At 43.4% G+C, this 26,672-nt stretch overlaps 2 protein-coding genes across 2 annotated transcripts in view; both read left to right on the top strand.

Moving 5' to 3' along the window:
• LOC135482654 (calcium/calmodulin-dependent protein kinase kinase 1-like) overlaps positions 1–26,672 on the top strand; it is a 300,476-nt gene that overhangs the window by 56,668 nt on the left and 217,136 nt on the right. The window contains exon 3 of the mRNA XM_064762904.1: positions 14,766–14,862. Within this exon, the coding sequence (XP_064618974.1) occupies positions 14,766–14,862 (97 nt within the window). The remainder of the gene's footprint in view (positions 1–14,765; positions 14,863–26,672) is intronic.
• LOC135482655 (developmentally-regulated GTP-binding protein 1) overlaps positions 1–26,672 on the top strand; it is a 520,179-nt gene that overhangs the window by 314,504 nt on the left and 179,003 nt on the right. The gene's annotated exons all lie outside the window — the stretch shown is intronic.

Below are 26,672 nucleotides of genomic sequence, written 5' to 3'. Positions count from 1 at the left end.
TACTGGGGGAACGTTGCTTTTGAAACTCGGTGTCATCAGATGACCAGTATGTCTGCCATGGCAGTATGTACATTTGTACATACTGGGGGAACGTTGCTTTCGAAACTCAGCGTCATCAGATGACCAGTATGTCCGCCATGGCAGCCATCTCGATTTTGGTGTCCGTTAATTTGACGGAGAACGATTGAGCAGATTGATTACATTTTTGGATGGTACATTTGTAGATACTGGGGGAACGTTGTTTTCGAAACTCGGCGTCATCAACGATTGAGAAGATTCATTACATTTTTGGATGGTACATTTGTACATACTGGGTGAACGTTGCTTTCGCAACTCGACGTTATCAGATGACCAGTATGGTCGCCGTGGCAGCCATCTTGATTTTGGTGTCCGTTAATTTAACGGAGAACGATTGAGCAGATTGATTACATTTTTGGATGGTACATTTGTACATACTGGGGGAACGTTGCTTTCGAAACTTGGCGTCATCGGATGACCAGTATGGCCGCCATGGCAGCCATCTTGATTTTGGTGTCCGTCTATTAAACGGAGAACGATTGAGGAGATTGATTACATTTTTGGATGGTACATTTGTACATACTGGGGGAACGTTGCTTTTGCGACTCGGCGTCATCTGATGACCAGTATGGTCGCCATGGCAGCCATCTTGATTTTGGTGTCCGTTAATTTAAAGGAGAACGATTGAGCAGATTGATCACATAATTGGATGGTACATTTGTACATACTGGGGGAACGTTGCTTTTGAAACTCGGTGTCATCAGATGACCAGTATGTCCGCCATGGCAGCCATCTTGATTTTGGTGTCCGTCAATTCAACGGAGAACGATTGAGCAGATTGATCACATTTTTGGATGGTACATTTGTACATACTGGGGGACGTTGCTTTTGAAACTCGGTGTCATCAGATGACCAGTATGTCCGCCATGGCAGCCATCTTGATTTTGGTGTCCTTTAATTTAACGGAGAACGATTGAGGAGATTGATTACATTTTTGGATGGTACATTTGTACATACTGGGGGAACGTTGCTTTCGAAACTCAGTGTCATCAGATGACCAGTATGTCCGCCATGGCAGCCATCTTGATTTTGGTGTCCGTTAATTTAACGGAGAACGATTGAGCAGATTGATTACATTTTTTGATGGTACATTTGTACATACTGGGGGAACGTTGCTTTCGAAACTCGGCGTCATCAACAATTGAGCAGATTGATTACATTTTTGGATGGTACCTTTGTACATACTGGGGGAACGTTGCTTTCGAAACTCGGCGTTATCAGATGACCAGTATGGCCGCCATGGCAGCCATCTTGATTTTGGTGTCCGTCAGTTAAATGGAGAACGATTGAGCAGATTGATTACATTTTTGGATGGTACATTTGTACATATTGGGGGAATGTTGCTTTTGAAACTCGGTGTCATCGGATGACCGGCATGTCCGCCATGGCAGCCATCTTGATTTTGTTGTCCGTTAATTTAACGGAGAACGATTGAGCAGATTGATCACATTTTTGGATGGTACATTTGTACATACTGGGGGAACGTTGCTTTTGAAACTCGGTGTCATCAGATGACCAGTATGTCCGCCATGGCAGCCATCTTGATTTTGGTGTCCGTTAATTTAACGGAGAACGATTGAGGAGATTGATTACATTTTTGGATGGTACATTTGTACATACTGGGGGAACGTTGCTTTCGCAACTCGGCGTCATCTGATGACCAGTATGGCCGCCATGGCAGCCATCTTGATTTTGGTGTCCGTTAATTTAACGGAGAACGATTGAGCAGATTGATTACATTTTTAGCTCAGCTGACAAAGTCAGCGAAGCTGGTAATATTACTAAGGGAATGGTGTCCGTCCTTCCTGCCATCCTTCCATGTCAATTTTGGGCATTTTGTAACCGTAAGACCTAGGCACTTTGTTGACGCTGCTAAATTAGGAGTAGCCCAAGGGGAACTCAGAAACCAAAAATCAGCGCGATCCGACCTACATTCGGCGAATGAGGTCATCGGGAAGTTTAGACTTCTTTCCTTTATACCTCGGTCCACAGAGGAAATATTGTTTTCAAATCTGGGCGAATATTTTTTAATAACTTTTCATTTTGACTTGTTATTGAATTAGTTTAGTTTTCACTGCCAGTTGGCGCTACAGGCACATTTGACTGATTTTTTGACGATTCAAAAGCCCAGGTTATGACGTATAATTGCGCAGTTGTATTCTACGCATTGAATTGGCCAGGGAACCAGGCTATATTTCAGCATAGCCACTGTGACCAGTGTAAAGATGGAAGAATGATTTTGCAACAAGTAACCAATTTTCTGCCAAAAAGTAGTCAAGTAGGCGATATTATCACTAGTTCCTTTCAGTGGGTAGTCATAAGGTCTTAAGGGAATACTTTCAGAAATTAGTTCTTGAAAATTTGGCCACAATTCTGTGAAAACGATATCGGAAGTGCACGCTCTGTTCGCGATGTATTTTGAAGTGGAGAATTCCCACAGTATGTGCAGTGAATCGGCATGATTCTGTTTGCATATTAGTTTTTAGTACTACGATTCTTACATGAGTAAAAAGTAGAAGTTTTAAGCAACACAATAATGTTACTCCCATAAAAATTGATTCAAAATTGACGGAGCTACGGCATTCTGTTCGGCAATTGGCAGGGCTGATAAAATACATTGCATGCTAATGCATGCCAAATGGCACACTTTAAAAAGCGTTCATTGGACAACGTAGGGAATCCCCAGAAATGACCTCATCGCTGGTCTAAATCTTCTATATGATAATATTAGAAGGGGGACGAATAAAGTCACACTTAGAGGCGTTGGATCGCCTTGAAATTTTGCATGAATGGTGGTGACACCTTACCCTGATGCAACGTCTTGGTTTTATTCAAAAATTTACTTCAGCGGAGCAGAAATGAGGGATTTTTAATCGGACACTGTCAATTCTCCTTACCACTCACAGAAGCCAAGCCATTGCTGTTAAGTTATGCAGGGGCATAATCAATTACCTGCACTCCCTGTGGGGTGAATAACATTACCTTTTGAACAGCTGGCTGTAGGGAGGATGATTGGAACAGCCGGTATACCTGCTGACCTGCTGAACCCAGATAAATGTTATTTTCAATCCATGATTGCAGGTCACCTGATTTTCGAGATTTCGCGGGAAATTGTAAACAAACGCATGTGTGCAGTTCAAATGTAAACAAAAATGTATTTTTGGTACTTTTGGTTGCTGGACTTGGATTTTCCCGCAGTTAGGAGCTGGGGTCAAATTGGTGGTCTATTGTTTATGGATGCTGTTTTAGTCAGAGGTAGCCCTTGATTATGAAGGGATTTTCAAATATGAAAACGACCCTTTGTATTGTAAATTCCAATCACCTGCAGGACAGGTCAATTTCTCTCAATAAAATTAATTTTGTTGACTCCTGTAATCTCTACCTTATCAAAAAAAAGACAGTGGTGTTAGTCCCAAACTGGTCAATTCTATTTATTTTGACCTCTGTTAAATCAGGATACCTCTCAATTACAGACAGCATTTTGTATCCTTGTGCTGTACAACCAAGCCTGGACATTCCACAGTTGTCCATGGAGAAGTCTCATCCTCTCTGACACTTCTTTTCTGTAAAGCTACCGATACAACATACTGAACTAGGGATATCTTCCGTTGCCTCCTGTAATATTTGCATACCATGGCTGATTAGTTCAATCATATTTCATCCAGCTGGCAGCTCTGCATTGGAAATCTTAGTAGTATAACGTGTTCTCTTGACCTTCAAACAGTAGTATAAAGCTGATATTTACTACTTTACACCCTCAGTCCTATGTTATTAGGTCATCCAGCTGAGCGCCAGGCCCTTGGGCCTCTTGTTGGATGGTACATTTGTACATACTGGGGGAACGTTGCTTTCGAAACTCGGCGTCATCAACGATTGAGCAGATTGATTACATTTTTGGATGGTACCTTTGTACATACTGGGGGAACGTTGCTTTCGAAACTCGGCATCATCGGATGACCAGTATGGCCGCCATGGCAGCCATCTTGATTTTGGTGTCCGTCAATTAAACGGAGAACGATTGAGCAGATTGATTACATTTTTGGATGGTACATTTGTACATACTGGGGGAACGTTGCTTTTGAAACTCGGCGTCATCGGATGACCGGCATGTCCGCCATGGCAGCCATTTTGATTTTGGTGTCCGTCAATTTAACGGAGAACGATTGAGCAGATTGATTACATTTTTTTGATGGTACATTTGTACATACTGGGGGAACGTTGCTTTCGAAACTCGGCGTCATCAGATGACCAGTATGGCCGCCATGGCAGCCATCTCGATTTTGGTGTCCGTTAATTTGACGGTGAACGATTGAGCAGATTGATTACATTTTTGGATGGTACATTTGTAGATACTGGGGGAACGTTGCTTTCGCAACTCGGCGTCATCAACGATTGAGAAGATTCATTACATTTTTGGATGGTACATTTGTACATACTGGGGGAACGTTGCTTTCGCAACTCGACGTCATCGGATGACTAGTATGGTTGCCGTGGCAGCCATCTTGATTTTGGTGTCCGTTAATTTAACGGAGAACGATTCAGCAGATTGATTACATTTTTGGATGGTACATTTGTACATACTGGGGGAACGTTGCTTTCGCAACTCGGCGTCATCGGATGACTAGTATGGTCGCCGTGGCAGCCATCTTGATTTTGGTGTCCGTTAATTTAACGGAGAACGATTCAGCAGATTGATTACATTTTTGGATGGTACATTTGTACATACTGGGGGAACGTTTCTTTCGAAACTTGGCGTCATCGGATGACCAGTATGGCCGCCATGGCAGCCATCTTGATTTTGGTGTCCGTCTATTAAACGGAGAACGATTGAGGAGATTGATTACATTTTTGGATGGTACATTTGTGCATACTGGGGGAACGTTGCTTTTGCAACTCGGCGTCATCGGATGACCAGTATGGCCGCCATGGCAGCCATCTTGATTTTGGTGTCCGTTAATTTAACGGAGAACGATTGAGGAGATTGATTACATTTTTGGATGGTACATTTGTACATACTGGGGGAACGTTGCTTTCGAAACTCGGCGTCATCTGATGACCAGTATGGCCGCCATGGCAGCCATCTTGATTTTGGTGTCCGTTAATTTAACGGAGAACGATTGAGCAGATTGATTACATTTTTGGATGGTACATTTGTACATACTGGGGGAACGTTGCTTTTGAAACTCGGTGTCATCAGATGACCAGTATGTCCGCCATGGCAGCCATCTTGATTTTGGTGTCCGTTAATTTAACGGAGAACGATTGAGGAGATTGATTACATTTTTGGATGGTACATTTGTACATACTGGGGGAACGTTGCTTTCGAAACTCAGCGTCATCAGATGACCAGTATGTCCGCCATGGCAGCCATCTTGATTTTGGTGTTCGTTAATTTAACGGAGAACGATTGAGCAGATTGATTACATTTTTGGATGGTACATTTGTACATACTGGGGGAACGTTGCTTTCGAAACTCGGCGTCATCGGATGACCAGTATGGCGGCAATGGCTTTAGTTACATTATGGTAAGAACATGTTATCCATTGAAAAATGTGTGTGCTGGCAAAAAGGTTTCATCATGGTCATGGCCTAATTCTTTTGTTAAGCCATTTATCACTTATACGTCTATTCTAACTGCACCCTAAAACAATATTACAACAACTGCAGTGGTTGTAATATTGTTCACCATCAGATTCACCATCATGCTTTTATGTCAAGAACAGTTACATTGCCATACTATTTTCCCTCGTTTGATAGACACCATGGCTCAGCTGCAATGTTTAGCGGAGGCATCAACAGTGATTGCGAGCAATCACTATCTCTCTCGTTTCTGATTAGTTTTGGTAAAAATTTAATGGTAGGTACTCTTAGCAAAGATACATCACATATGATACGGGTTTTTGATTTGACGTACTTGTCAAGGTCACAGAGGTCAAATGGCGTAAATTGGCCATTTGAGCGTAACTGTGGAACGTTTGTTAACCCCTGAGGCTATGAACTTAAGACTTTGTATGAAGGACCCCCTAGGTCAGCTGACCTCTGACCCTGATTTCAGTCTGGCCTGATTCTCGACTTGGCCACCAGGGGGCCAAAAGTGAAATGATCTCGCTTATATCTCGCTTATATCTCGCTTATTAGTCATTCGTTTTCAATAACATTTTTATGGTAGGTTCTCCTAGCAAGGATACATTACATATCATATGAGTTTTTGATCGGACCTGCTTTTCAAGGTCACAGAGGTCAAACAAATTGCGTAAATTGGTTGTTTCATTGTAACTACTAGCATATACCCATGGAGCGGGCAAAGTTGAAATGTAATATACATTAGTTAAATGGGCACGATGATTGAGCTACATTATTAAAATTTCTAACGTTACTGAAGTTTTATTAAAGGTTAAACACGAAATTAACTGCATTTAGGGACTTATTGCTGCCATCTACATGCAACCCCCAATAGATTGATTGGAGTACGCTATTTTGCACAATGCATTGAGACCAGTGACAGCAGGTCCTGTTCCAAATAAGGCCCTCACATATTAGGCATATCACCTACCCACTCCCGTACCCAATGCCACTGTCGGACCAAAGCCAGGCGCATGGAGAGATGCAGAACGCAATTCAAACTGACAACATCAGTCAGTAAAGAATAAAACAAAGAGCAAGCGCTGGCCACTGTACATATTTTGTCCATCCTGGCATAACTGTTTATTGATACCCTGACTGCATGTTCCGGTAGGCCACCCTGCAGAATTTGCCTTATCACTCAGGTCAGTGTTTCTCGAATAGAACTAAAATAGAATAGGCTAATCATTAATCTCCCTGCTAATACCCTGCACCATGGACCAGGTTGTATAGCACTACATACGTGCTGGAAGCTAATATTGATGTGGCAGGGAGAATATGCGTGAAGTTTGTGTATGCTTTTGAGAATGAGCGGAGCTCTCCAGTCGACGTGCTCTCTGAAAAGTTGTTATTTATTCCAAAACCACCAAGATATTCGACGTATGACACCCTCAGTGACACTCTTACTTATGATCCACACCTACGAAGCCAAAAGTTGCAAGAATTCGACGCATTTACGAGGCCCAATTTTGAAACAAAAATCGCCTCCTATTTAGCGGCCACAACGCGCATTATAGTATAGATGGCACGTTTCTTAACCACTAAAGCTATGAACTTGAAATTTGGTACACATGACTCCCTACGTCATGTAACCTCGGACACCGAATTTCTGATCTGGTACTCAACTTCGCCACCAGGAGGCCAAAACTAAAATAGGTAAAAAGTGCAATATCTCGTTTATTAGTGACTTGTTTTTGATGTTCTTATGGTACTTACTCCAAGCAACGATATGTAACACAATCCTTCTTGCGTCGTCACCCCCACACTTGACCAATACTGCCCACCGTGTGAGGGGGGTTCAAACTACTGATTATATTGGCTGGAGGGAAATTATGTAGTCAGATTGCCTAGGCCATTGAGTGACAACGGCCTAAAATAAAACTAAAGCTATATCATACCAATGATTGAGCTATTTATTTGAATAAACAACTACAAGCGGAGCCTAATGAGAAACATGGGAGCATGTAGCCAGCCATTAAATCATGACTCTCAACCGTTGCAAATTGCAACTAGAAAACCTGTTGCCAAAATGCAACCAGACCCTGAAACTTATCAAATGCCTCACCAAAGACCAAACCAAGTGATCTTAACACTAAAAATCAATAGGTTTGTACTGCAAAAATGTATATATAACCCACATTCAAGCGACGACGGTGAGACACAGTGACACGCAGGGTTCGGAGAACAACACAATCGGTGTTCTGCAAAATACAAGGGGATGGGTATTAAAATACCTTAAACAAGAATTATTAAACGTCGAACCCAATGTGGGACTCTGCTATCTCGTATTCGAAACAATAGATTTACACACGAATTTCTGCTATAAACGTCCTCAAAAAGCGAATGTCACTTGTGACAAAATCCAAACGCTATCATCACTCGCGACGCGACAACCAGGAAAAGTAGCGCAGTGTCCTACGATGAATAGACGCTGATCAGCATTCCACGACGGCGTTACGGCGAAACGTCACTATCCTCCAAACATACAATACAGCGAGTGCGGCACGTCCTAAAAGCACGGCATTCTATCCCTAGCCTGAAAACATCGTGATCATGGCTAGTAACTATTAAACTAGTCCATCGCTCCTCCTACTCAAATACTCAGATACTGCACTTAGCGTAGATCACAAATCATCACAATCGCGGCTGGTATAAGTCCATGAAACTCCTCATACTGCACCCAACAAAGGTTCTAAATCATCACGATCATGGCCGGTAACTAGTCCATGAACTCTACTCTGCCCTGATACCACGGTTACACTCGGCAAGGGCTCCAAATCATCGACTCTGGCTAATAATATTAGTCCATGGAACTCTCTACACTGCACCCAGCATATTAATAAATGCCCAGAGGACAAGTCTCTCGTGAATATCAAATGAATATGCAGTTCATCAGAGACAAAGTTTCATCATAACCACTCAAAGTACAGCAAAACTGTCAACTTCAGGCCACGAAATGCAGCAGACAACGCTGACCTCTCACAAGGTCATTTGATTGAACTAGCATATACCCATGGAGCGGGCAAAGTTGAAATGTAATATACATTAGTTAAATGGGCACGATGATTGAGCTACATTAAATTTCTAACGTTGCTGAAGTTTTATTATAGGTTAAACACGAAATTAACTGCATTTAGGGACTTATTGCTGCTATCTACATGCAACCCCCAATAGATTGATTGGAGTACGCTATTTTGCACAATGCATTGAGACCAGTGACAGCAGGTCCTGTTCCAAATAAGGCCCTCACATATTAGGCATATCACCTACCCACTCCCGTACCCAATGCCACTGTCGGACCAAAGCCAGGCGCATGGAGAGATGCAGAACGCAATTCAAACTGCCAACATCAGTCAGTAAAGAATAAATCAAAGAGCAAGCGCTGGCCACTGTACATATTTTGTCCATCCTGGCATAACTGTTTATTGATACCCTGACTGCATGTTCCGGTAGGCCACTCTGCAGAATTTGCCTTATCACTCAGGTCAGTGTTTCTCGAATAGAACTAAAATAGAACAGGCTAATCATTAATCTCCCTGCTAATACCCTGCACCATGGACCAGGTTGTATAGCACTACATACGTGCTGGAAGCTAATACTGATGTGGCAGGGAGAATATGTGTGAAGTTTGTGTATGCTTTTGAGAATGAGCGGAGCGCTCCAGTCGACGTGCTCTCTGAAAAGTTGTTATTTATTCTAAAACCACCAAGATATTCGACGTATGACACCCTCAGTGACACTCTTACGTATGATCCAGACCTACGAAGTCAAAGGTTGCAAGAATTCGAGGCATTTCCAAGGCCCAATTTTGAAACAAAAATTACCTCCTAAATAGCGGCCACAACGCGCATTATAGTATAGATGTCACTGGGGCTAGTTCATTTCAATAACACACAATGTTCCGGGCTTCACCACTACTTCAAACGATGCCTGGATTCTTAATTCATAATTTCACGATGTTCTTTCTTAATTTCTTCGATCTTGGATGTGATATTTATTCACATTTCTTCAGAGAAAATCTGGTTCTCTCAAACAAATTTGGAGCCCATTCTTATTGTTTACAGTTGGGAAAAACCCAAGATATCTTATTCGACCACTGCTCCTAAAATACAAACTTATGCAGTTTAAACCACCTTTTACGTCTTAACTTTTCAATTTTATGTCGTTCATACTCTACCCAGGTCAGACTTTTGCATGTGTACTCCATTCGGACACACCCGAGGAAGAAATAATCTATTTATAATAGAAATCTCTTAGCTAGTTCGCTTAGCTACACCTAGGCGGCGCCCCTATACAGCCTCTGCCTCGTGTGAGCCGCCATAATCAGTACTTTTTCCTCGGCACATTGTTGCACACTGTTCGGAGTTTTTCTACGTTGTTTTCACCAAATTTTGGTCGATCCTACGTTCGAGAAGGACACCCCGGGACACCTTCGGGAAGCTTATTATCTCTAGGAGACGGGTGAGATCGTTCTTTTACCATCCTCCCTCGATTTCTGCTTTTGGAGCGTGCTTTTTCTGCCGTCTCCCAAGAAATTTTTTCTCCGTTTTCCCGGGCTGTTGGTCACGTGACCGTTCGTTTTTATACTTTTGTGGTTTGTCTGTTAGAAATTTCGGCGTAATGACATCGTTATTGCCGTCCTTTCTTTCATAGTCCCCGGCCCGGTTCTTCCCCGTGTCGGGGTGCGGGTAGTTCCGCCCCCATTGGGCCGGACCCTTTCGCCCCCGGGATGCCTTCCACTTCTCCCGGCACCGCCGGCAAGAAGATGAAGAAGGTGAGGAGAGGAGCACGGCCCTCAAAGGGAAGGGGGTCTTTGACTCCCTCTCCCTCACCCTCCTCACGGACCCCCGCTAAGCGGCGAGGTCCACGGGGCTCTGGGGGGGTTTCGACCCCTCCCGACCCCTCCCCCCAGGCCGGGCACCCCTCTTTTGGGGGTGTGCCCCCTGGGGAGGCCTTAGGTTTGAGTGTTGGTGACCCTGATTCAGGGACACTCCCCAGGGTTAGCCCTGCCCCCTTTCCAGGGGGCAGGGCTCCGGGTGGGACTCTGGACATTTTACGTCCCGATCCCCCCGCCGTCGCCCCCTCCTGTCATGGGTTGGTGAGAAGCGTCGCCCCCGGTGAGCCGCCTGTTATTTCAGGTGTGCTCCCCCGTCCCCCTCCGGGGCTTGCGACGGGGTTGCGGCCGCTGCCCTCGCCGGCGGCAGCTGGCTCTGCCAGCGCCACGGTTGAGTCCACGGTTGAGTCCTCCTCTTGCTGTCGAGTTGGCGTCCATTCACGGATTCCCTCGACCAGCGGATATTTATCCCGGGGTCTCTCCTGGGGGAGGTGTGGAGTTTCTGGGGTTCAGAGACGGAGCTCCTCCGCGGAGTGCAGCTCAGCCCTCCGTCGCCCCAGATGTCCCTATTCACGGACGCCTCCCTTTATGGTTGGGGCACCCATTTGAACGAAGGGGATCTGACCACCAAGGGCACGTGGTCAGAGGAGGATGCGCGTCTCTCGATCAATATCCTCGAGATGCAGGCTGTCATCCTGGCCGTGAGGGCCTTCACATCTCATCTGAGGGGTCACAGGGTTTCTCTTTTCTCCGACAATTCGACGGTGGTCGCTTATATTCGGAGACAGGGGGGGACGAGATCCGACACATTGTGCCGTCTCACTTGGGAGCTCCTGCAGCTTTGTCGCCGCTTGGATATCCAGCTCCTCCCCCGTCACATCCCCGGCAAGAGAAATATCTTGGCCGACGCCCTTTCCAGGTCGGACCGTCTGGTCCAGACAGAGTGGACCCTCCATCGCGAGGTGGTCTCTCGTCTTTGGGCCCTGTGGGATGCTCCGGTCGTGGACTTGTTTGCGACTCGGTTGAACAAGAGGTTCCCCCTGTACTACTCACCCCTCCGGGACGGGGAGGCCTTGGGAGTGGACAGCCTGTCGGCCTCCTGGGACGGCCTCAATGCTTATGCATACCCGCCAACCCCTCTGTTGCTACCGGTACTCAACAAGGTGGCCAGTTCACGGGTCAGACTTTGTCTGATAACACCGTGCTGGCCGAACCAGGCCTGGTTCCCGGTTCTGCTGGAGCTGCTGACGGATCACCCCCGCCGCCTGCCGGCGTGGGATCGTCTGCTTTATCACCCGATCGGCCGGGTCTATCATCAAGACCCTTCTTTTTACAGGCTTCACGCCTGGAGGCTGTCGGGTATTTCCTCCGAGAGAGAGGCTTTTCGGAAGACGTTATCCGTAAAGTCGCCCAACCTCAGAGACAGTCTACCCTTGATTCATACGATAGCAAGTGGGCTGTCTTTAGAGACTGGTGTCGGGAGCACGGAGTTTCTCCGGTCGCTCCCTCTCTTCCCAACTTCCTCGACTTTTTGAATTTTCTATTCTCGGTCCGGAAGTTTTCGGTTCAGGGAGTGAAAGGTTATTGCTCCGCCGTTTCGGTCACCTTAAAGCTGACTGAATCGTGGCAACCGTCTTGGGATGACGCTGTTTCATCGTTGCTTCGCAATATGTCTTTGAAGCGTCCTCGCTCCATTCAGCTCTCTCCCAATTGTGTGGGACCTCTCGGTGGTCTTAAGGGCTCTCATGAAATTTCCATTTGAACCCATGCATCAGGCAGATTTTAAACATCTGACCTTTAAGACCGTTTTCCTGGTGGCTTTGGCCACGGCACAGCGGCGGTCTGAGCTCCATGCTTTAGCCTTTGATAAATTGGCTTTCACTGAGAGGGGCGCGGTCCTAGAATTTGTCCCAGGCTTTCTGGCTAAAAACCAGGCGCCCGGTTTTTATCCCCTCGTTATCCGCTACGGTCTCTAGAGACCTCCCGGACAGAACTCTCTGTCCTGTTCGGGCATTGAAGTTCTATTCTAATAAGACTAAGGAGCCTGCTGTTCGCCTTGGCAGGAAGCGCCTCTTTTTGTCTTATAGAGAGGGGTTTACTAGGGAGATAGCTGCAGCCACGGTCGCCAGATGGTTAGTGGCCACCATCCGGATGGCTTATTCTATGACACTCGGTTCTCCAGAGCTTCGTCGTCTTGGCGCCATTACGGCCCACGAGATTTGGGCCATTTCTACTTCGTGGGCCGAGTATAAGGGAGTGGCGCTGAACGAGGTTTTAGATGCGGCTACGTGGAGTTCTCACTCTACATTCTCCCAGTATTATATGCGCGATTGTTCCAGGTTAACAGACGGTATGCTGTCTCTTGGTCCAGTTGTCGCTGCTCAGCACGTGACCACTCGTCGATTTTCTCTCCTGCTGGCTGTCTTGTCCTCCCTCCTTTTTAAGCGGGGGGGAGGGGTTGTTCTATAGACTGTAGCCGGGTCTTCGGGCCCGCGCGTTCCCCCCGTCCAGCTGTCCTAGGGTTCAGCCGCCTAGGACTTTTGACAGTTTTGTCAGTGAGGCCGCTCCATGTTATTCTGGGGCGTGCTCTCCTTCTTGTAAAAAAAAAATAATAATAAATTTTTGTTGCCACATTGTGTCTCTTGACGATATGTGCTGAGCTTATACCGTGTTGAGGTGGTTTTGTCCCCGTCTAGGAGGGGATGGGTTTTCCCAGTTATGCTTCCCTTTGTTCTCAAAGGGCCTGTTGACCTCTAGCCCGGGTTTTCCCCAAGCATTCTTTCTCTGGGTCCCCTGGTCTCACCCGTTGGGTTCTGCTGCGCAGCTTGGAGACAGTTCACTTCACTACATGGTAAGTCACCGTTTACCCTCCTTCCTTTGGTTGTTGGTATTCGATGCAATAGAGTATGAACGACATAAAATTTCCATTTCCTGTGGAAATGTCATTTTATTAGTTCATACCTACCCAGGTCAGACTACCCGCCCTGCCTGTCCCCACAGCAACGGGACTTACTCGGTGCGCTCGAGTAATACGTACTGATTATGGCGGCTCACACGAGGCAGAGGCTGTATAGGGGCGCCGCCTAGGTGTAGCTAAGCGAACTAGTTAAGAGATTTCTATTATAAATAGATTATTTCTTCCTCGGGTGTGTCCGAATGGAGTACACATGCAAAAGTCTGACCTGGGTAGGTATGAACTAATGAAATGACATTTCCACAGGAAATGGAAAAACCACTATTTAGAGACCATTACCTGTTAGATAATACTTGTTTGTACCTGGCAATAAAATTATTCACACAAGGACTACATCACAAGGCGGATGTAGCTCACCATCAAAAGAGAACAGTCCAGTTTACCCAAATACTACCAGGTGGCAGCAGCATACGGTCTGTCAATTACCCAGCTTAGTTCTGGCACTATGAACAGATGGCAGCAGCTAACAGTACTAAATTTTAACAGACAGGCACAATTTTCAACTGGCTACAGATACATCACATGTCATACCGACTTTGGTTTGACCCATATACTATACATGTACAAGGTTTCTTAACCTGGATGAATTCCAAAGCACCAAATATCTATACGGTGAGCACAATGGCCCCTTGCCATTTCATATAGCTCTAAAATCGTTACTCTTCAGTCAATTTCAACATTTTAAAGAGCTATTTGTGATAGAGATATATTTGCTGGTGAACTGTCTCGTTCCCAAAGGTGACGCTGCACAATATTTCATCTCTTATTTCTTTTGTGGAGAGGAAATATTCCCGAGATACTCAAACTGAACGGTTAATCCCAAGAGACATTAGGCCATTCTTGATAAAATGGACCCACCAAAAGGGATAAACGGGGGTCTTTGCGGAAAAAAAATCAAGGGCAGAGAAACGTAATGAATCATTTCCATTATTATTCCCAATAAATCCATGTCAACTATTAGTCCAGACCAACTCCATCAGAGATCATTGGTGTTATCCAATTCAGTTCTAGTAGATTCAGATAAGAGAGGTATTACTGTGTCAATTTGCAATTTGTTTTCAGAATTTTGCTGTCACTGTCCTTTATCTTGACCAGAATACAAAAAGCTTGGAAATACCAAGAATAGACGGGACTCTTAATTCTCAGAAATCATGAATACGATTCTCTACTTTCTTTTGTTTCCCCATGTGAGCAAAATGTCCCTGCGACATTTCGTTTTAAAGTTGACTTAATATTCTAATTTTTATGTACCTGCAGGTGCGAGTTTGTGCATTAGGACTAAGTCCAACCCCCAGGTTTCTCCAGTAGAGATGGCCAGTGCGGGAAGACCCCCAACGTTTGGTGATCTTCCAAGGTAGGTTCATTTTTATCATGTTATCATTATCCCACAAGTGTAGGGAAATCTCATTTAGCCAAGATTTTCTATAGGCAAATCGTTTTGAAAAATTCGGCAAGGATAACTGTGTCCTGCCCCTAGATCCTGCCCCCGATGCTTTAAAATGCAACAAGCAAGGGATCATCTCCAAATTCTTCGCAGAAATTCGCTTAGCGAATAGCAACAAAAATAGTTTTTGACACATTTTCAAGAAACACATTTTGGTTTCTGGTTATCAGATTTGTTGCAGATTTGTTTCCGTTTTACTTTTAGCGCGAAACGAATTTTCATTGGACGTATTCAGAGCTTCCAAATCGTTGCAAAATTGTAGGTGCAAAAGGAGCGTCAGAAAACTTCCAACATTTTTACAATGTATCATTTCGTAGCACAACAGAATGACGCATGACGTTCGCAGGAAGAATACCGGTAAAATATGGATGGCCCGATTAAAAAATTCCCACACTTTAGGGCCTTTATCTTTACCATTTTAAAGTTAATCCCCTGCTGGTATATATCGTTTCAAAATCTTTTCAGTCTTTTGGAGCAACGAATCCTGAAACGATTTGAAGATGCATTTTCGTTGCTATTTGCTTACCGAATTTCTGCGAAGAATTTGGAGATGATCAGAGCTTAACCTTTCCAGTCCCCATTTACCATTCTATTTGCCCACGGCGGGATATGTTTGTTATCTTGACAAGTGCTGCCACCTTTTGTTTGAAAAATAAACCAATGTACAAGTGTGTCCTGTGATCCATCAATTTGCACTTGGCTGTTTGTTGTTAAAAATGCCCCTGGGCAGGGGGCATGGTATACCCCGGGTTTGAAAAGGTTAAGCGTTGGAAGTCAAGGATTCGACACTGTCCTATGGTTACATGTTCACTAAGTCAAAGAGATGGAAGTAGACCGGTGGCTTTCTCAATGTGACTGATGTGACTTCCCATTAGCATCTGGTTAATTTCACTTGTTATTGCACCATTATGTGGTTTATCAAACTCGGTAGAGATTACACTACCAATCATGATTTTTGACTAGGTAAAGAACTTTTGAAAAAAGAGATACAAAAAGTTGTATTTCATGCACTACAAGTGTTATTTATTTGGTAGAATACATTCATATTTACACGATTTTAGGCCATTTTAGTTGAATTAACCCTCCACGAACCGGAATTAACCCACCATCTTCGAATCTAAAATTTCAGCACAAACACCTCTTTTTATGGATAGAAATGACTAAAAATGTCAATGTATCACCACAGAATGTCATATATTGATGGGTTACTGGCAAAACATATCGATCTTCCACTAATAACTTTCTATTTATGCACTTTTACTGACTTTTTTTAGGTGATAAACACGCACAGTGTATAAGCATGTACATTTACATGTAAGACTACTGTAGTGACCAAGCGGTATCATGCATCGGCTTTCGGCCTATATTACTCCCTGTGTTCGTACTTCATGAATGTCCAAACCATCATATTCCAATTGTCCAGTCTCCTAACAATCTTTTGAAAGTAGTTCGATGAAAATCTGTCCAGTTTTGGTTCCACAATGACCCAATTTGTGTCACGAAATTTTCGATCATAATCCAACATGGCGGCATTTTCACCAAAGTTCAAGATGTTCATTCAAAGCTATTTTTCTCTATGAAAATACATTGTAGCACACCTAGAAACGAGTTTTAAATGAATTATAAGGTAGGCAACCATGTCCCCATGGTGTTATTAGTGAAATATGTGCATTGGTACAGGCGCAGTGGTAGATTTAAACAGGGGCGGCAACGGGCGGATCAGTGAGGAGCCGGGCGGGCGGCTACGGGCGGATCAGTAGCTAAAGGGTTAAAGCCCCATAGCATGAACTGAATTTCCCCACTGTTTGAGATTTTTTTAAAATACACTGAGCAATAGGTAATTTTTCAACTGATTTCGGCTAAATTTCAAAGTGGTTTATATCCAGGAATTCTTCAAATAATTCAACAATATTTCATGAAGTTCATGATCTAGGTTTAGTGAACATATCCCTTCTTCAGATTTTGTATTTTCATAAGTATCTTTGCAACATGATGGCTTGACTCAGCCGAATTGTCCGTGGAAACGTTGTTTTTTAAATAAGTTCACCCTTGAAAAATATTTTTTCAAACTATTTTTGACAAATTTATGATTGAAATAGATAGCTTCAGCAATGACCTACAGTGACATCTAGCGTTTGTGGCCAGAACAGAGATATCCACTGAGAATCAAGCGATTTTCATAGGGTTCGGTGTCTGTCGCAGAGATGCGCCTTCGGCACATCGAGTTGCGTACGCTTGGGTGCAGATTTTGCCGCCTTCGGTAGCGAAAGGGTTAAGGGTTTGACGTGTGTAACTTCTCCCTAATTAGTTTCAGGGACTATTCATATTCTGTGAAGATTTCCATGAAGGACCTGAATCTGTCTATGGGCCACTTGATCATTGACTGATGATGTAACCGAATGAATGCCTCCTCCATTTGTACAAACAAATGATGGTCCTTTCTTTATTCATTCATCAGATGAGATGATGCACAGTTTGTCTGTTCACTGGAAGAAACAATAGGAGTGCATAAGAACTACTATCTTGTCTATAAATGTACACACAAGTACATGCTTCAGCACAACAGCGCTGTTTGTTGACTGTACGGAGGCTCCACCTGGCAAAGTGGGCTGTAACTAAATGGATGGCGTCCTGTTATATACATGGCCTCGCCACACTTCAAAATGCTCCAAGTGAGCTTATACAGGGATGAAGACAAAAACTAAGTACACCTGAGAAACCTACAGAATGTTGGCTCTAATTGTTTCAGATCAAGCCCCACAAGTTTGCATTTGGAATAGAGTGGGATAGCTTGGATTAAATGGTGATGAAATTTCCGGATTACATGATCAGGTTGGGTCGAACTCGAGAACCCAGGTTTTGTGCGGTGGCGCCATCTAAACTCGACTTTCCGAGTTCGCGAATGCGCAGTTTCATTATTTGCACTTGGGTTTGCAAGTTTTTGCCGCCGAATCTTCTTTGTGAGCCCCCTTTCCATTGGTTTATTCCCCGATGACGTACTTCCACCTGCACAAAGAAGATGCAGAACGCAAAATTTTGATCGTGGGAATTTCGGATTGACGGTGGGAATCTCGAAATATTTTGCTTTGAAGAACGTGTTTTTTCGCCATATTTAGGAGTTTTTACGGCTACAAAGTATATCAAATAAGTTGTCTATTAGCATACGAATCATTGTGTGTGTATAAAGTAGAAGGACAAAGTGTTTTAAGTGGGCTTTGTTGAAGATTTTGATACGTGGTTTGTTTTTCACCGTGTTCGGACATCAAAGGACATGTGATAATGCATTATGCACTGACGTGCATTCCCTGTGCATTTTGTCGGCACCATAATTGACTATTCCTTTGATGATTCTTGAAGTATTTGTCATGTGATTATGATGAAAAGAAGTCAGAGTGGACATTTTAAACAGTTTTGTCACAATGCTTTACATGAACAATGGTGTTTAAGTGCTTCACAGTCGGGAAATTTAACTCCTCTCGAGCTCTAAACTGCCAGAAACCAACTGGTCCGTCAACGACATCTCAATTCTAGTCAGTTAGACCGCACATCAAAGGATATGTGATAATGCATTATGCACTGACGTGCATTCCCTGTGCATTTTGTCGGCACCATAATTGACTATTCCTTTGATGATTCTCGAATCACGATGTCAACTTGTGTAAAACGTATAATTTATCCATCAAGAACATGAAGTAAAGTACGTTTCCAATATGTCACACAGAATTACTCGCAGGCTGAAAGTTAAGTCTGTGTTTCACATCCAATCATCAGAAAACAAATGGTGTCATACCGGTACAGAAATAAATGTATGTTCAGGCATTTTCGGGTTCGAGTCTCAGTCAGTTGTTTATTTCTTTCAGGTGCCGAGACAATGGGCAGTCGGTAATGACTGGTTGATACTGAATGAGATGAAGTCCGGTGAGGAGCAGGTTAACAATATTACTTATACTGTAGAGATATATGATACAAGTAAATGAATAGATTAAGTTACACATTGTTGTTCAATAGTTGTCTTTGATTGAAAAAAAACAAACTCCTGAGACGTTTGAGGCATTAAAAACACTCGAAACGGAAACTTAAAAAACGTCTCATCAGGCCCCAGTCACTGTTCGTGTTGGCACGCCAATTAACCGGAGCTTGTCGTCTGCTAAGAGAATCGAGCGGAAGTAACTATCTCTTGCAAAGCATGGTGGGATAAAATACTCGAATTCGCAAGGTTTTCCAAACTCGATCAGTCGAGTGCACGATTAGCACTGCAGGTGTTCTTTAATAACAACTCGATAACGCGAGTATACCTGGTATTTCAAGTGCGATCGGCGCAGTGACTCACGGGATATAACACTCGAGAAAGCGAGTACACTTGCTTTTCCGAGTATTTTTCACGAATTGCATCTTGGTACCTTACACTCGATATTGAGAGTGCACCTGGGTTCTCGAGTTCGACCCGACCTGATGATGTTATGTTGTTGTTTCTGCAGGCGAGTAAACCCAGATTCCGGCTGGGCCAGATGGACCAATTCCCAAAGAGCCGCAGTTGCACGGCAATCAGCGACACTGTCTATTCAGTAGTTAAATGCTGTTTTAAGCTAAACGCCCTTTATGAATTTGGCCCCATTTGTCTAAGCTTGATTCCATCTAGTCTGTCTACCACAAACCTACATTCTGGTACATGCATATACTACTTGTTCCATTCTCTTGACATTCATCTCATTTTCTGCTATTCAATTCCACCAGCGTAGCTACTCAGGCTGTCAGGCCTCTAGTTATTGTTTGGCTCTAAGATTTGTTCAAGGTTTTTTTCAGGGGGAGAAGGAATAAAAATTAAAATAAAAACTTATTTTTCGCAATTTTTGACAATCACAGGTATTTCTAGATGAAGTTTTTGGTCGGAGGAAAAAAATTGAATAAATATTTTTTTAAATTGATTATCTGCAGCCTTTCTCCGACGTCTGCCCAATTATTTTTCGAAATCATAGTACCCCTGTGCCAATCATTTGGAATATTGAGTCTCTGCTCTGCTACTGTTCTCAAACTATGTATACTGAGGGCTTTAACCCACCCTGCCTCACTCCAACTCGGGGCCAGTAAATAAGTAAAACTTGTACTCTCAGTTTAATTGTGTTCTTCCAATTGGAAATATTTGACGATGGGATTTCACCTTAATGAGAAAACAATTACTGTCAGTGTCAAGTTTCTCTGATTTAGGAAGCTGCAAGAAACAGCTGTTTCATGCATGTGAGACTGCACCAACACACTGGGTTAAACTCAGTAACAAGAAGAGCTATGCTCTGCTATATTTAGACATAACTGACCTGCCTCACAGGGCTATAAATAGCCACCCAATGCAACAATAAGTGGTGGGGAAAGATTGCGGATAGACCATGCGGTCTTGAAAATTACCTGATATCTAAATAACAGGGTCCATACCTATGTGTCCCGGTACCTATGTGTCCCGGTACCTATGTGTCCCGGTACCTATGTGTCCCGGTACCTATGTGTCCCGGTACCTATGTGTCCCGGTACCTATGTGTCCCGGTACCTATGTGTCCCGGTACCTATGTGTCCCGGTACCTATGTGTCCCGGTACCTATGTGTCCCGGTACCTATGTGTCCCCATATTAAAGGGGTACCTATGTGTCCCGGTACCCATGTGTCCCGGTACCTATGTGTCCCCATATTAAAGGGGTACCTATGTGTCCCGGTACCCATGTGTCCCGGTACCTATGTGTCCCGGTACCTATGTTTCCCCATATTAAAGGGGTACCTATGTGTCCCGGTACCCATGTGTCCCGGTACCTATGTGTCCCGGTACCTATGTTTCCCAGTACCTATGTGTCCCGGGCAGTAGAAATGCGATTTTAGGATTAGGCCGATAGTCATGATAAAGTCATGATAGTCGGCTTCATAAGTAATGTCACTGGCCTTTTTGGTTACTTGAATAAAAACGATGGTTTTTCCTCAATCTAATTTTGGACCCAACACAATTTCAAGGTAGGTCTGAGAGATTTGGAAGACAAGTGAATTTGGTTTTGTTCCTTGAGGCCCTTTGATTTTTTGGGGTCAGGGCTGGGGCCGTTTTTTTTCTTCTTATGGACACTTAACTTATGACGGCGACTATCACGACTATATCCTTTGATACCCCTTCGTCCTTACAAAGAGCCGGAGCATATCGAAAACCACTGGTGCCGAGGATGTCATGACAATAGGCCTAGTCCTAGCTAAAATCACGTTTCTTGTACTGACCGGGACACATAGGTACCGGGAAACATAGGTACCGGGACACATAGGTACTGGGACATATAGGTACCGGGACATATAGGTACCGGGACACATAGGTATGACCCCAAATAACAAACCCTATGGCGAAAATTATTCTTTTGGGTAGATAGTTCAATGTTGCTCCAATCGTTGACCTTGACAACAATGTTATTTAGTCGCCTGCTCTCTGTGGCGAGGAATCATCATGTTTTTTGTGTGGTATTGGGAGATCTAGAAAACTTCGTCGATTAGTCATGCTCAATATCAAGCAGTGATGGATTTTGAGGGTTGCACATTAAGTACAGATCCCCCCCCCTCCTCAGAGCAACCATTTAAAGTGCTTCAGTCCAAGTTTAGCAGGGATGTGCGGATAGATGGACTGAAAACCACATCTTTAACACTTATATATCAAATTATTTCTTGGTCTAGACCTTCTATCAACCTGCTTTCCAAGATAGCAACTTCACTGATCCCCCCCTTCACAGATTGAGAATGCTCTACCTTATTTATAGAGTGAGGTAACCAAATCATCACTACTGTAATGGACGTTGAGGTGAAATAGTTTGTGATCTAACTCCTTCAGTTTAGATCGTCGGTATCTGTCTCACACTAATGCTTGCTAATTATATAATATAAGCCAGGCAGACATAACAGATGTATTACTACTCCATTTGTTGTTGTCGTCTGCTAGCACTATGGTAACCACAGTGAGCCAGTGCATTGCCGACACTTTTCCACTTGCCTGACTATGATGCATGAATTCTAATCCACTGCACAAAACACATTGAACCAAAGACTATGAAAAATGCAACGAGCGCAATGGATACATTATGTATATGCTATCTATAGACATGCTTACTGTTGGGTGCCCTCAATCCCAATAGACACCTTCTGTGCATATACATCCGTGTGCATTACTTACCACATTCAGTGAATCTGCACAACGAAATTCCATGCTTGCCATGGCTGGCCATTTCATCATCTCTTTGTATAAGGCATGTACATGATTGTTGTACACAACTGCACCTTGCTTCCAGGTTAGATTTCCAAAAGTGCGAAAACAAATATTTGTGGACATTTATGTTCATTTCTGATATAGCTAGACACAACTGGACATCGCCACCAACACACTGATACCTCTCGCATGATCATTGGTTATGCCATCGCCGAGAAATCGGCTCTACAACATAACATCCTTGATAGATTATTACTACCAAGTGAATCAACATCTCCTTAGTGGGAAGGAATTAATTCTCCTACTATATTTCATTGGAAAGAGTATTCTGTCTTGGACACAAACAAATAAAAGTGATGTGAAATAAGCTGCAGGTTTTAGAAATATGAACTGCATATTTAACGGTCTCTTGGATTGATGAAATGTAGAAGTCGGCAAAAAGGTCCCACTTCCAGGGATATATTTCACCTTCTGAACTCTTATCTACAATTCTTCTTCACCAATCACATATGTGACCCGCTCTACCAAAACTAGGCGCTTGTCGCATCTGAACTTGACAGGTTGATACGGACTTGTTGTTCATTTCCCTATTGTAGACCTTTTGTGAAATGTGACCAAATCAGTTTGTAATAGATTTTACAAAAGGTCTACAATAGGGAAATGAACAACAAGTCCGTATCAACCTGTAAAGTTCAGATGCGACAAGCGCCTAGTTTTGGTAGAGCGAGTCACATATAAACATCAAGCAAAAGACATTGATGATTTACTCCGGAGATATGAAAAGTCAACAAACAATGCGATACACATATGCACACTGTACATAGCACAATGCATCCAACAGGGGCCGATCAACACACTCTTATTATCACTACTACAATGGACGTAGAGCTGAAATAGTTTGTCACACATTTCCTCCGTCAGTTCAGATCGGATGACCTCGAAACTTTTCCTGAAAGTCGTAGTTGATATGGAGATGGTCCCCACCGGGTTAAATGGGTAAACTTTGCAGCGATCTCGAAGAAATAGCATTTTTTGTTCTTTCTACATATGGGCATACTCATTAACATAAGGGGCCTTTTCAGCAGGTCTGATTTGCATATGGGGCCATCTATTAAATCAAAAGTGTGAGATTATACAAAAATAAGCCGGGAAAGTATTGAGGCCACTATATGTTTATTTTGGTCGTACTCTTTCACCTTACGTTGTTAATCGCTCTTAATTTTTCTATTACCGTATGTAAATTCATCACGTGATACACGTCGCATAATAACAAACCGCCTCACCCAACCCAAGCACTTGGCACAAAGTAGGGCACAGCTCCCTATATGAATACCCGGGGCAAATAAAATATAATACAAGCCCTTCGGCGATAATGGCTCACTGTGAGAAATGATTGCTATATTGTTGTCAATGTGTACAGGGACTGGACCAATTGGTTCACTTACTGAATCCAAGATGGCGGACCACCAGACTAAAATGCGAGTACTAACTGAAGAGCTTAGAAGTATAATCAGGCAAAGGCACATTTTAAACCCTATATTTGGAGAAAAATGCAAAAATATGAAAAAAATCTTCACATTCCCTGGAAACACGCAAGTGATGATTTCTAGATATCGCTGAATCATTAAGAGGCACAGATTATATGTGTTGAAAGCATTTGCTTCTTTAAGGGTATAAATACTGCAAAATGTGCATAAACCAAGAAGGGTTGTTGCAACTAGTTACACTACGGACTTAGTGATAAGGCCTCGTCCCATCGCCCTTACCGGCCACTACGACAAGTCAATACTCTTGCTGATGATTCGTCATTATTGGTCGTCGCAAAAACAACAAATCGACACAGATATCAACTAGGTCAACCAATCACGCGGTAGTCTGACGGACACACCTCCACGACACACTTTATGTGACTTAGCATGGTGTCCCTGATGCGGCCACTAAAGATATGATGACGTAGATTGCCACAACAAACTTGTGGTGTGAAGCTGTGTACTCCTCCTACTATAATATTACGTCTGGAGGCAAAGTCGTAAGGTGTACAGTTAGCCGACGACGTTTGGTGTGCAGGTTTCTAACGTCTTCGGCATTCCGCGGGCGATGTGGAATTAGTCCGCGGAGGTTATGGAAGAAAAAAACCAAAATGGCGGGAGTGTCGGAGAACGAGAAGCGTACTGCAATTTTTTCCGCATCAATTTTGAAGTACGTGGATAATGAGGCGTTGGGGAGTTCGTTCAAGAGCCATATAACTTTTGCATACCAGGGTTATGAAACTGCCGGCTTGTTAGAAAAATGTCGGCGGATTAGATGGTCTTCGTTTTCGGACATTTTTTTGTTGGTTGGCACGAACGATTGTTGTAATCGTTCCAGTGCAAGTGGACATGGTGGAGCCAGTGCTAGTGGGCCAGGTTACTCTACCAGTGAAACATGCAGGCGTATTGATGTAAGTTTTATCTGTTATAGTGGTGACTTCTCGCTACGTTAATTGCAAAATACATGTACATGATAAAAATGAGTTTACATAAGCAATCTAATCTTTGTTTAAAAATAGTGAAATACATTGAAAAGTTGCGTGAGTTCAATAGAGCTTGCACTTTACATTAGAATCTGCCAGAGTGCCAGACTATCTAGTCCGGACACCTTTCGGGGGGGGGGGGGGGCATTTTCCATTTCTTTGCCAGCTATTAATGATGATGGAGTTGAGTTACTGCTAAAGAGATACACGGAGAAAACTGTCTATCAAAACAAAAAAATTGGCGGAAGGAACTATAGCAGGTTCCCAACCAGGGGGTTTGGGGGGTTTATCAGTGCAGTGCCCTAGTAAGCGCTGCGCGCTTACTAGGGCACTGCACTGATAATATTATTGATTTATGTCAAGAAAATATAATTTCGATAACTTTGAAACCTGGTGGACGCTGGATTTTATTGGGCATGATGGGTCCGACTTCTAGCACAGATAATTCACTTATTTTTCAATATATTGCAATACAACTTGCAAAATATGTTTTAAATAACCTATTTTATTGATTTTATTGATTTATGTCAAGAAAATATAATTTTGATAACTTTGAAACCTGGTAGACGCTGGTGGACACTGGTGGTCGCTGTTTAGGATGTCCGGCCTATACGTTGACTTCAGAATTCACCGGCCATCCGCATCAGGCTGCAAGTGCAACTCTGTCAGTCAGTGTCACCCAAACCAGGTACCAATGCTGCCAGCGATTCACAGACAACTAATTGACACTTCGATGAGTATTTCCATCACCTCGACATCTGAAAACTTACTGATTTTGTATGGAAAGCAAGCAGTGAACGATGTAAACATTAATGGATGACGATAATTACGGTGATTACCTCGTTCCGAATGCTCACCATAAGCTTAGTTGCATACAGTCATACACCTGCAATACTTCATCGATCCCAGGTTGATTATCGGCTAATGTAGCATATCATTATCACACCCCCGGATCAAACCTTACTAATCAAACCTGAAACTATCGAACTGGCACGATATTCGTTCTTTTCTTTAAATATTTGTCGATGGAATCAAATGGAATCAAATGGAATAAATTGTTTGTGGCCGATTTGCACTACTCACACGCTTCCAAAAAATCAACATTTTGCGAATGTACTCGATTTGTTGGAACATAGTAAGCTCGTCCCCTTGTACGAATGTACGTACATATGACCATAATAAATCAATATGAATAACACCCTGGAAAAGGGGCGTGGCAAAATTACATGGAAAAACGAAAAAAACAGATATATACGATGGTTTGTTGTCCAAAATCACTTCACGAGACACACCTATGATGCCAAACACAGCCAATGATGCCAATTGCGCCCGAATCGGTTAGCCCTTATGGACAAACGAGGTTATCGCAAAATGAGGTTAAAAAACCCATGCAACTTTAACTGGTCACTATAGACAGTGAGCCAATAAAATCCCGATTAACATTTTTTTACTGCAATAAAAACAGGCTAACCTCTGCAGATTAACAAGTTAGTGAGTGTTCCGGAACGAGTGGAGTCCGTGCGGAGGGTGTCGAAAAAACCCTAGGCGAACTACTTCCTCCGTCTGGTACTGCCACCCACTATGCTCGCGGCATTTGTTGTACTAAGTTCGTAACACGCCATTGCCTCTTCACCATTCGCGAAATAGTTCGTCAAAATAAGTCGAGACCACTTTGAAGAGTGGTGGAGTTTGATTTTTCCGGTCGTTTTGGCCAAAAACGTGTATTGTGTAAGTAACTTGGAGGAACATCATCCCCCCAAATCATCATGTTCGATTTGTAAACACTTGGGTCGGCGCGGAGTGCTCCACATCACACATCGACCTATTTTACGCATATCAAAATCAAGACAACATCACAACCCCCAGACATATCATTTCATTTCACCCAAATTGCCCCAACTCCACAGTAGGCCAACACCCTAAAACAACCCACGCCACGGGTATTATGCTAGTAATCTTAATCATATTAATGAACTTCCTTGATCATTAGCAGTT

This window comes from Lineus longissimus, chromosome 2 (genome assembly GCF_910592395.1).
Source record: "Lineus longissimus chromosome 2, tnLinLong1.2, whole genome shotgun sequence".
Taxonomy (NCBI): Eukaryota; Metazoa; Nemertea; class Pilidiophora; order Heteronemertea; family Lineidae; genus Lineus; species Lineus longissimus.
Note: the sequence above shows the minus strand (reverse complement) of the source record. Positions and strands in the feature narration are given on the sequence as shown.